General features: G+C 29.9%; 2 protein-coding genes and 1 long non-coding RNA gene across 3 annotated transcripts; 2 read left to right on the top strand and 1 right to left on the bottom strand.

The window, feature by feature from the left end:
- Window positions 1-1,813: 1,813 nt before the first annotated feature.
- Window positions 1,814-3,735, top strand: LOC107636078 (stilbene synthase 1-like). Its single transcript, XM_088484439.1, has 2 exons — window positions 1,814-2,082; window positions 2,521-3,735. Exons 1-2 carry the CDS (start codon window positions 1,905-1,907, stop codon window positions 3,510-3,512), a joined length of 1,170 nt encoding a protein of 389 aa, XP_088340565.1. The 5' UTR covers window positions 1,814-1,904; the 3' UTR covers window positions 3,513-3,735.
- An 817-nt stretch (window positions 3,736-4,552) lies between these two features.
- LOC148566698 (uncharacterized) lies at window positions 4,553-5,335 on the bottom strand. Its single transcript, XR_015880839.1, has 3 exons — window positions 5,306-5,335; window positions 4,739-4,831; window positions 4,553-4,624 (listed from the first exon to the last, which is right to left on the bottom strand). It is a non-coding gene; the product is annotated as an uncharacterized LOC148566698 (long non-coding RNA).
- Window positions 5,336-8,995: 3,660 nt separating this feature from the next.
- LOC107638902 (stilbene synthase 1) lies at window positions 8,996-10,815 on the top strand. The gene is made up of 2 exons (XM_088484078.1): window positions 8,996-9,280; window positions 9,616-10,815. The coding sequence occupies exons 1-2, from the start codon at window positions 9,103-9,105 to the stop codon at window positions 10,605-10,607; spliced, it is 1,170 nt and encodes a 389-aa protein (XP_088340204.1). The 5' UTR covers window positions 8,996-9,102; the 3' UTR covers window positions 10,608-10,815.
- Window positions 10,816-12,821: the final 2,006 nt, after the last annotated feature.

The following is a 12,821-nucleotide window of genomic DNA, read 5'->3' on the forward strand; positions in this document are numbered from 1 at the left end:
TAATAGATATAGATGATAAAAGATACTGTTGAAACAAAAATAAAATTTTATATAAAAATTAAACTCCAATCCCTGTTATACACATTGGTGGTGGTAAGCTTCGTTACAGATTTAGTGACTATATATATTTGATGTTAAAAAAGGTATCACTGCATAGCTTTTCTATGACATTGCCCTTGATATCATGCTAAATTCAATTTATTCTTGAGATAATTGAGATCATATATATTGAGAAATATTTGTGATTCCAGAGTTTTATAAGTTTATAGGTTGTGAATTGCACTAATTTTGATGAAAATAACTTTTGCATTGGTAAAGTGATGAGAGAGTGACTAGTAATAAAAATTCTAGCTAGCGGTATAAAACTATATAGTCAAACATATTATTGTTTAATTTGTTCAAGCAAGACTACTTAATTAACACCAGACCCATATATGCTGGTAGACTCCAATGTCATGTTATCCACCAAACACCTCACACACCCAGTCAAACACATCGTCTTTGAATGTTCAAATTTATATAAAAATGATGACATTTTTGCTTCGAAGAAGAGATTTAATTTCAACAAGACATGGATGTAATGGTAATAATAAGCACGTGTACCCGCTAACTATTCATATCCGGCTAATTTTTTTTGTTATGGAAGTAGAAGTGATGATATTCCTTAACATTGTAATTTTTGGTATTTTTCAAAACTGTGGAAGTATAGAAATCGGAGGGTCCGATTTCTGTACCTTAAATTTTTTTTTTTTAACCACAAATCGGACGGTCCGATTTGTGTACCTCCCACAAATCGGACGGTCCGATTTCTGCACCTCCCACAAATCGGACGGTCCGATTTCTGCACCCCTACAAATTGGACGGTCCGATTTCTGCTTCTCTAATTAAACGATCCCATATTTGAATATAACACACCCAACAATCCACATTTTAAAAAAACACCACTACCACTCCAATATTAAAAATAAAAAATTCTTCATATCCTTCACACTTGGATAGATATATGTAATATAAATAACGACTATGTTAAGTGTACAGTAAAATCAACTACTAAATTCAGTTTTCAGTATAAAATATATATTAGAATATAAATATACATTAAAAATAAATTAAATTATATATATATTTATACACAAATATATTAATAACTAATTTTAAAGTACGAATAATAGTTTTATATAACTAAACAGGGCCGCCATACATTAAATAAAAGATTGTTATAATATGATTGGATGCATGAGATAAACGGAAGGAATTTTTCCAAAGGAAAAAAAAAAGAAAAAAAATAAACTCTTTATTTTTTACAAAAAATAAAACACATTAAATACCACAAAATCTTTTATCTTTTTTATGTAATTTTTTTGAAAAATACTTTAATAATATTCTCATGTTAAATACAAGCTTTCAAAATCCATACCCAAAACTAAGATATTTCTAACAAAGCAAATCAAATTTGATTGAAAAAAAAAAAAGAGAAAGAGGAAGAAAAGAAATAATAAATACTATATTCTACCAAGCACAAAAAATTGACCCATATACATCAATCGGTAAAGACGAAAAGATCTCTAAACAAATATGCCGCCAATTTTGTCTGCCATCCGCACAATAATGAATCACAGCCAAAGTAAAACAATTAAACAGCCAAGAAGCTAGAATGCATCGTTTGAAGTTGACTAAAAATAATTGTCACTACTATTACGACACTTTTGAGTTGAGCCCGTTTTCTATGTAAGTTCCCAATAGTCCATTTAATTCCACATATGCCCCTACTCTCCTGCATATAAATATCCCCGCTCTCCCTGCCTAAGTCTTCACCAAAATACCAAACAACATAGCTAATAAGCTTTGCTATCCCAAAGAACATTGCTAAGCTTTGCTATCCCAAAAGATACAGATAAGAAAGGATGGTGGCTGTGAGTGAGATTCGCAAGGTTCAAAGGGCAGAAGGCCCTGCAACTGTATTGGCGATTGGCACAGCAAATCCATCAAATTGTGTTGATCAGAGTACATATGCAGATTATTATTTTAGAGTAACCAATAGCGAACACATGACCGATCTCAAGAAGAAGTTTCAACGCATTTGTATGTATTTTTATTAAGTGTTTTAATTTAATTTTATTTAATATTTATCAAAATAAAATTTATCGTTTTTCTTTTAGATTAATTAATATGCAATAATTAATCATTATACAATCTATCATATTCATTGCTTAATATAATAATATTAACTATTTAATGATGATATCATTTCTATAATTATAAAATTTTATATAAACTGTTAAATGGTATCTAATGAAGATTCAAGTTACTACAAGAATAACTCACAAGATTTCAAAATGTGATAAAATATATAACAAAAATAACAATTTTAAAGTAAAGAATAAACAACTTTTATATTTGGCAAATGACTTGTGTCAATTCGAGTTTAAAATGATCACAATCCAATTATTACACATATATATAATTTTCTATACTTCAACAAGGATATTCATGGATGTGAATTTCATATTATTATTTCAGGTGAGAGAACACAGATCAAGAATAGACATATGTATCTAACGGAAGAAATACTGAAGGAAAATCCTAACATGTGCGCATACAAAGCACCGTCCTTGGATGCAAGGGAAGACATGATGATCAGGGAGGTACCAAGGGTTGGAAAAGAAGCTGCAACTAAGGCAATCAAGGAATGGGGTCAGCCAATGTCTAAGATCACACATTTGATCTTCTGCACCACCAGCGGTGTTGCGTTGCCTGGAGTTGATTACGAACTCATTGTACTCTTAGGGCTTGACCCAAGCGTCAAGAGGTACATGATGTACCACCAAGGCTGCTTCGCTGGTGGCACTGTCCTTCGTTTGGCTAAGGACTTGGCTGAAAACAACAAGGATGCTCGTGTGCTTATTGTTTGTTCTGAAAATACTTCAGTCACTTTTCGTGGTCCTAGTGAGACAGACATGGATAGTCTTGTAGGGCAAGCATTGTTTGCCGATGGAGCTGCTGCGATTATCATTGGTTCTGATCCTGTTCCAGAGGTTGAGAATCCTCTCTTTGAGATTGTTTCAACTGATCAACAACTTGTCCCTAACAGCCATGGAGCCATCGGTGGTCTCCTTCGTGAAGTTGGACTTACATTCTATCTTAACAAGAGTGTTCCGGATATTATTTCACAAAACATCAATGATGCACTCAGTAAAGCTTTTGATCCACTAGGTATATCTGATTATAATTCAATATTTTGGATTGCACACCCTGGTGGACGTGCAATTTTGGACCAAGTTGAAGAGAAGGTTAACTTGAAGCCTGAGAAGATGAAAACCACTAGAGATGTGCTTAGCAATTATGGTAACATGTCAAGTGCGTGTGTGTTCTTCATTATGGATTTGATGAGGAAGAAGTCCCTTGAAGGAGGACTTAAAACCACTGGAGAAGGACTTGATTGGGGTGTGCTTTTTGGCTTTGGTCCTGGTCTCACTATTGAAACTGTTGTTCTTCGCAGCGTGGCCATATGATATACTTAAATATATCTCTCTGCATATATGCAATTGTTTTATATTTAATATATAATTATCTGTTGCTCAAGAATAAGGTCTTGATTGGCCCATATATATTGTTAGATGTGTGAAAATTTAGACAAAGATGTCTAAAGTTGATTCTTTAGGAGAGGATTCAATATCCAAATTTGTAACTGTTAGTAAAAAAATATATCAAATTCTTTTCAATTGAACAACATAACATATACCAATATTTGGGTTTTAATTTCGTTTGAAAACAACTATATATAAATACCTTGTATAAGGTTCCGTTTAAGATAAAGTCAAAAGGTATTAGGTATGATAGTACGTACATGGCCTGATGTATTATATGTTTGTAATCTTTATATTATCGTGTGCTTGAAGTATCTCATATATAATTATATAATAATGTTACTTTTACTGTCTAACTTTTAATATGTTGTTATACAAGTTTGAATATAATAAAATTAATTTTATAGAAAAAGAATACTCGTATCATCTTGTGTTGCAGCAAATACGGAATAAAATTCATTGTCATAGTATTTTGTATTGTTCCAGTCATAGCTTGAGTTACACATATTAAAGTAGCTTGTATGGTAGTAGAAATTTATTGGGATAATATTTCTCTCAGTCGTTCAATATTTGTATAGTGACGATTTTCTTTAAAATAGTCGTAGCAGATGTGCAAAAGTATAATACTAGTTTTCAAACATATATACTTAAAGTAATTTTTTTATTTATTTGTTTCTTGTAAATATATTTTCTTTAATATTTTATTATATTTAAATATTTATTGACACACCTTTATCTATAGCAATAATTTGTATATCTGACCGTGTGAAGTGCTCTTGATGGGTGATACTTAATTGATATTATTGTCATCTTATATTGTGCACTTGCTAGCAAAGAATGATAATTTAAAGATTGTAATCTTCTTGTTATTATTTTTTGTAAGCAACAAAAGCGAACAACTGAGTTCCGCAGACTATATATGCGAAATCATAAGAAACCATTTGGCCAATCTTAATAAGTATCGTGATCAACGTGACAGGCCAGATCTTTCAGCTCCGGAGAGCTTGCAACTGTATCTGGATACAAAGTTTGAGCAGCTGAAAATTGCAACAGAACTCGAACTTTGGTAGGTTAGTGGTGATTCACAAATTATTTTTACTAGGTTTGACACCAAAAAGTTGTTAACAAATATAACATCATAATTTGCTTACCCATTTGTAGGAAGCTTTTAAATCTGTTGAAGAAATACATGGACTGATATGCTTGGTCAAAAAGATGCCGAAGCCATCTTTGATGGTTGTTTGCTAAATTGACAAAAATATATTGGATCAGTTCAAGTCATTTATATCACATGCATATACATGGTTCACTTTTCGTGATTCCTCATGATCACACTCATGGAGTATCTCATTTGGAACTGGAGCATGAACATTATTAGAAACAATTATACTAATGAGCTATTATTATTAATATTAGAAACAATTACAAAGAACACATGATACTGTAATTCTTCAAGTGTTTAGTTCTAATTGACATGTGGCCATTTAAGGTCACTGAAGGTGTTTATTATAAACTTATGATTGTTGTTACATACAAGATCAAGAGAAATAATTTTCTACGGAAGAAATCTCATCCATGGTTCTTATTAAAATGCAAGAGATTGCAAAGGTATACTTAGATAAGAAGAACGAGAATAAGTGTTATATTTTCAAACCGTACAATTTCAAACAAATAAAGATAAACAAGTAAAAAAAAATATGAATAAGAAGACAACTTACTAATGGTGAATTGGAGATTTGGGAATTTACAACGTCAAATGATTGTTATAGATGAAGGTGTGTAAATAAGGATTTGAATATAACAGAGAATCAAAGAAAATATATTCACAAAAAAGAAATAAATGAAAAAATTATCAAAGAATATATTTGTTTCTCTAAGAAAGTATTTGGTCATTCTCTCTATATATTATAGAAACTAACCCTTTTTAATAATTTTTATATTAATGATCCTTTTTAATAATTAAATCTCTCTAATAGTTCTTTATAATAATTTTTTTCTTTATTTTACTTACATCCAATTCAACAAGTATGTCTGCTAAGCTCATCCTAGCTAGATGCATATGTGACAAAAATATATCCAATATTTTTTTGGTACTTTGATTCTCATTCATGCAGTCCCTACAAAATTCAATTTTAATGTAAGAAATAACATTGAGCAACTAGAATAGCATAGATCAAGTTAATACATATTATTCATAGTGCAACAAAAATTTTTAAAGATAGCATTAGGAGGAAAACTTTTTCCCAAAATACCCTTTATATTTCTTTCCCCTAAACTAAATATGGCTACATAAAAGACTTATTAATTCATCTGGCACTCATTTGTATTTATCTATTCAGTTATAGGATACGTTCAAATAAAATGCTTTAAATCATTCGAAGAGATATGGAAGAGATGAAGAGATGAAGAGATGAAGAGGTAGTCAATTTCTATTTTGTTTCACATATTTCTTCAGTTTTGTAATATTCATTTGTTAGTTATATGATTGTGCCAATATCAATGTTATTATAGAAGTAATTACAGAAAAAGCACATTAGTAGAGGAGAGATATGGAATATGGTTCATAAAAGAAAGGATGGCTATATCCATGATGATGTGCATGTTGTTAGTGTAAGTATCATTTTAAAATTGTCTAGTTCTAGTTTTGTATTTATATTGCTAAATTTAAAATCATTATAATGAAATTCTAGCATGTTTACAACAAGCGATTGCGAATATTTTAGAGCCAAGATGAATCCTCCAAGAAGTTTCATAAAATGATTCGCTTGCACAAGTCCTTAGAAAGGAGCACCCAGTATGAGTTTGTGGTGTAGATTTTGGACTATGTCTCACCCAGCTTTTTGGTAATACTACACAATAGTCAGACTCTGGTGTGCAAATAGAGGAGTATCAAGAGATGATTGTCGAATTAAACGCTGAAGCAGCAAAAGAGAAGATGAAAAGACAAACAATGGAAATCTTTTGAGATACCTCATTCAACAGCAAGAAAATAATTTGTCACCTGACATTGCTGCATAGCTGGATTCTTTAGGGAGCACACCAACTTTATCTTGTGAAAGGCCATCTATCTTCTTCTGGCAATGATAACCTGCAAAAAAAAAAAAAAAAAAATCATGAGTTTGAATCAATTGGTACAAATACTATAGAATTCTATTTGATTTTGTCTTTACTATTTATTTACCTAAGGATAGATACTTTTTTTTAGTTTATAGCCAATGATGCACTTATGACAAATTACTTTTATATATATTATTTTTGCATGTGTGTTTTGATTTGATTGAACGCTATTTATTTTAATTACTTTCTAATAAATTAAACAAAAATAAAAAATGGCACAAAATACAAGATAGAAAATTATTGATTATGAAATAGAGTAAAATGCCTACCAAACCGAGAAAAGAACTAATAACAAAAAAACAAAATATGACGGCGGTTTATAGAATCGCTGCAATAAGATCGTAATGTTATATTTTCGTTTTAGTTTTAGCGACGGTTGCAAAATAGTGACAATACAAACGCCGAATTTTTAAACATTATTCAAATCTAGCAACGGTTATAAACCATCGCAAAAGGGATCCGCAGCAAAGTCCTAGTATACAGCAGTTATTCCAGGGGTTTGCGAAAACTGCCATTAATGGACAATCGATGCTATCTGTTTTGCAGCGGCTATAAAACCGCCACTATCTGACTATAAAACTGCCACTATTTGCCAAAATTTATGTAATAGTATACGAAATTGTTTTGTCAACAAAATTGACTAATAATATATAAAAATATAAATTAATGAATTATTATTTAAAAAAAAAACAATTTAGGCACCTCATTAATATAGAAAAAGGTAATAAAAAAATAAAAAATATTATTAAATTAAATTTAAATGGGTTCTATATATTATCTTAATCTATATCTATAAAAATATAACAATATGTACAAGGGGATCGGCTCTTTTTACAACCTTTCCCCTCTTTTTGACCTTCATATTATTTATTTAACAATTATCAATAAGATCCATTCTAACGAAACTGACTATTTTAACTTTCATATCCATTACCATTTTCGCGACTACTTCTTTTGAAATCACACACTACTAATTGCAGTTTAATTAATTTATTATTTTTGCACGTTGCAGCCTTTTTTGCCTTAGAGAAGCAACTAACCTTCTATCCTTTCAAAGGAGATTAGTGCATAAACCGGTATAATACTAATTCAACGTTTTATCCATTAAATATATAATATTAATAAAAATGAAATCAGTTAAAATGAAAAATTTTGTAAATTAACTAAGAGATCTTGAATTATTAGAATATTAAAAATAAAAAAAATGTTCAATTTGTAACAGATATAGATGATAAAAGATACTATTGAATACAAATAAAATTTTATATACAAATTAAACTCCAATCCCTGTTATATACATTGGTGGTGATGGTAAGCTTCAGTTACGAATTTAATGACTATACTATTAAAATTCAATTTATTATTGCGGTACGTAGTTGAGATGATATATATATTGAGGAATATTTATGATTCCAGTTTTACAAGTTTATAAGTTGTGAATGGCACTATATTTTTTTTAAGAAAATATCTTTTCCATCCGTAAAATGATGAGAGACTGACTAGTAATAAAAAATTCTAGCAGTATAAAATAATATAGTCAATTATATTATATTATTATTGTTTAATATGTACAAGCTAAGCAAGACTAAAATTAATTAAGACCAGACTCATGTGGTGTGGTAGATATATAGAGGCGTGGAGTGACTCTCCAGTGTCAGCATCCACCAAACTCCTCACACACCCAGTCAAATACATCGTCTTTGAATATCGAAATTTATATAAAAATAATAAGATTACTTAACTATAAATAAACATAATTAAGTACCACTAGTTAATAAGTAACACACAAACATTTTTAATTCGAGAGATTTAATTTCAACATGACATGGATATAATGGTAATAAAAAGCACGTGTGCCCAGCTACCTACTGCATGCACCTATTCGATGATATGCCCAAAACTAAGACATTTCTAACAAACCAAATCAAAGTCGATTGCCATAAATAAAAAAATAAAAAAAAAAAAGGAAAGCGAAACAACAAATAAATACAACATATTCTACCAAACACAAAATATATACATACAGCACTATAAAGAATTAAAGAAATATACCACCAATATATAATCTGAGCCGCCATCCACAATATCATGAATTAAATAATACTAAAACTACACAAATATGTAAAATAAATCAATGATATATAAACAATCAATCAAAGTCAAAGTAAAGCAATAAAACAACCAAGAAGTCAGAGAACATCGTTTGAGCACGCTTTTTCTATGTATGTTCCATTTCGTCCATTCAATGCCACATATGCCCCTACTCTCATGCATATAAATATCCCCCCTCCCCCTGCCTAAGTCTTCACCAAAATCCCAAAGAACATAGCTAATAAGCTTTCCTATCCCAAACAACATAGCCAAGCTTTGCTATTCCAAAAAACACAGCTAAGAGAAGATGGTGTCTGCAAGTGACATCCGCAAGGTTCAAAGAGCAGAAGGTCCTGCAACCGTATTAGCGATTGGCACAGCAAATCCACCAAACTGTGTTGATCAGAGCACATACGCAGATTACTATTTTAGAGTAACCAATAGCGAGCACATGACCGACCTCAAGAAGAAATTTCAGCGCATTTGTACGTAGTTTTATAGTTTTGTTTTATTTTAAATATTTATAAAAAAAATTCGTCGTTTTAGATTTATATTAATTAATACGTAATAATTAACATATTATATGATATATCATATTCACTGCTTAATATTAATAATAATAATAACTATTTAACGATAAAATTATTTTTATAATTATAAGTTTTTGGATAAACTATTAAAATAGCATCTAAAGATTCAAATCACTACAAAAATAACTCAAAAAATTTACAAATGTGACAAAAATAATAAAAATGGTGATAAACAATTTTTATATTTGACAAATAACTTGATGGATGTGAATTACATATTATTATTTCAGGTGAGAGAACACAGATCAAGAACAGACATATGTATCTAACGGAAGAAATACTGAAGGAGAATCCTAACATGTGCGCATACAAAGCACCGTCCTTGGATGCAAGGGAAGACATGATGATCAGGGAGGTACCAAGGGTTGGAAAAGAGGCTGCAACTAAGGCAATCAAGGAATGGGGTCAGCCAATGTCTAAGATCACACATTTGATCTTCTGCACCACCAGCGGTGTTGCGTTGCCTGGCGTTGATTACGAACTCATCGTACTCTTAGGGCTCGACCCAAGCGTCAAGAGGTACATGATGTACCACCAAGGCTGCTTCGCTGGCGGCACTGTCCTTCGTTTGGCTAAGGACTTGGCTGAAAACAACAAGGATGCTCGTGTGCTTATTGTTTGTTCTGAAAATACTTCAGTCACTTTTCGTGGTCCTAGTGAGACAGACATGGATAGTCTTGTAGGACAAGCATTGTTTGCCGATGGAGCTGCTGCAATTATCATTGGTTCTGATCCTGTTCCAGAGGTTGAGAATCCTCTCTTTGAGATTGTTTCAACTGATCAACAACTTGTCCCTAACAGCCATGGAGCCATCGGTGGTCTCCTTCGTGAAGTTGGACTTACATTCTATCTTAACAAGAGTGTTCCGGATATTATTTCACAAAACATCAATGATGCACTCAGTAAAGCTTTTGATCCACTAGGTATATCTGATTATAACTCAATATTTTGGATTGCACATCCTGGTGGACGTGCAATTTTGGACCAAGTTGAAGAGAAGGTGAACTTGAAGCCAGAGAAGATGAAAGCCACCAGAGATGTGCTTAGCAATTATGGTAACATGTCAAGTGCGTGTGTGTTCTTCATTATGGATTTGATGAGAAAGAAGTCACTTGAAGCAGGACTTAAAACCACCGGAGAAGGACTTGATTGGGGTGTACTTTTTGGTTTTGGTCCTGGTCTCACTATTGAAACTGTTGTTCTCCGCAGCATGACCATATGATGCAGTTTATTATATCTCTCTGCATATATGTGATTGTGTTACTTTTTAATAATTATCTTTTGCTTAAGAATAAGGTTTTGATTGTATTGTTAGCTGAGTGAAAACTTAGACAAAAATGTCGAACGTAATTCTTTTATGTGAGGATTTAATATCAACGTTTGTAACTATTAGTTAACAAATATATGAAATTTTTTTCAATTGAGCAACATGACACATACCAATATTTGGTTTGTAATTTCATTTAAAAACAACTATAAACGCCTTCGCATGAGGTTTCATTGAAGATAAAGTCAAAAAGTATTTGGTATGATAGTAGTATAAGGCTTGATGTATTATGTATTTGTAATCTTTATATTATCGTGCGTTTGAACTTTGAAGTATCTCATAGATAATTATATAATAATGTTACTTTTATTGTCTAATTTTTAATATGTTGTTATCCAAGTTTGTATATAATAAAATTAATTTTATAGAAAAAGAATACTCATCATATCATCTTGTGTTACGTTGCTGTAAATACGGAACAAAATTCAATTTCTTAATATTGTGTATTGTTCCAGTGATCCAGTCAAAGCTCGTCGAGTTACAGACATTTAAGTAGCATATACAATTGCTGAAATACATTGAGAAAATAACGGAAGTGTTTGTAACCGTTGGTATTATTATTATTATTATTATTATTATTATTTTTCACGGTATCTTTCAGATAGGTTAAGAAATACTAGACTCTATTTAATAATTTATTATTGACCAATAAATTACTACATACACAAGACATAATTCGAACCATCGACATGTGTTTAAACAGACTACTTGCTGGTTATTCTATTATGAAAAAAGTTTGATAACTAAAAAATTTCAGCCATAATTAGCCAAAATTTTTTATAATATACTTCATTTACATCATTTAATAACAGTTTTATTTTTTAGCCCACTCTCTTATCATTCTGCTTGTCATTCTACTTATCATATTCTTATCAACTCCACTTATTAATAATATTAATTATAATATCATATCCCTTACTATTAGGCATTCTTGTAATCAATACTTAATATTCCTTTTTATAATTTGATTTTTATATTTAAGAATAAAATAAAAATAATTATGACATTAATTGTCCTAAGACACAGGTAATAACATATATAGTTTCTCTGTATGTTTATATAAAGATTAATAATAATAATAATAATAATAATAATAATAATAATAATAATAATAATAATAATAATAATAATAATAATTAATAACGGTTATAATTTATCATTGTAATTGATTCTTGCTTTATTCTTTCGCCTAATAGAAATACGATAATATTACATAAATTCAATAACTGTAATTGATTATTATCATACACGCTTTTTTATTTTATTATCATTATCATTATCGTTTTTTATTGTAATTAATTTTCTACTTTTGTTAAGTCATTTATCATCATTCAATGGAGAGATACAAAATCTGCTACCCTAATATAATTTTGTTTCTGTTAATTCAATTATTTTCATTCAAAATTCACAACTCTAATACCATTGCAAGCACAATTAGAATAGGTCAAGGAATTTTATAAGAAATCATCTTTATCATTAAAAATAGTATGGCATTTGAATTCGACTTTAATATGGTACCTATGGTAGAAAGTGTTGAAGAATTTGAACAACGGATGGACTCACTCGACGAAGTTATTGCCAGTCAATCAATTTTTGAGAATATGAAAAAGCTACACTAGCTTTGATGAGGTATAATAATAAACTGTTTTAATTTTTTTTTTTTGTGTTTTTATGTGCATTTATAATTATATTGTACTAACTAAGTTCATACACATAACATTCATACGTTTATATACATAACATCCATAATTACATACAACTAACATCTATAAATTAAATTCATGTTTATAAGATATTACATCCATACACATATCATTTTCTAGTTATTGCATAAGTAACTATAAAATTAACACAGATGTTTTTAAATTTTATCATAATTAAATTTTAAAAAATATCAAATTCTTAAATTAATTTATTCAATTGATAAATTTACTCATAACATCCATAGATTCATACACATAACATCCATTATTTCATGTTAATAACATCCATAATTTGTACTCATTATATTCATAATTTCATACCTATACGATATCTATAATTAATAAATTTTTATAATTAATATTATCAAATTTTAAACTATACGTTTTATTGTATTTTTCAAATAAT

This window comes from Arachis ipaensis, chromosome B4 (genome assembly GCF_059453495.1).
Source record: "Arachis ipaensis isolate K30076 ecotype BB chromosome B4, ASM5945349v1, whole genome shotgun sequence".
In the NCBI taxonomy this organism is placed as follows: domain Eukaryota; kingdom Viridiplantae; phylum Streptophyta; class Magnoliopsida; order Fabales; family Fabaceae; genus Arachis; species Arachis ipaensis.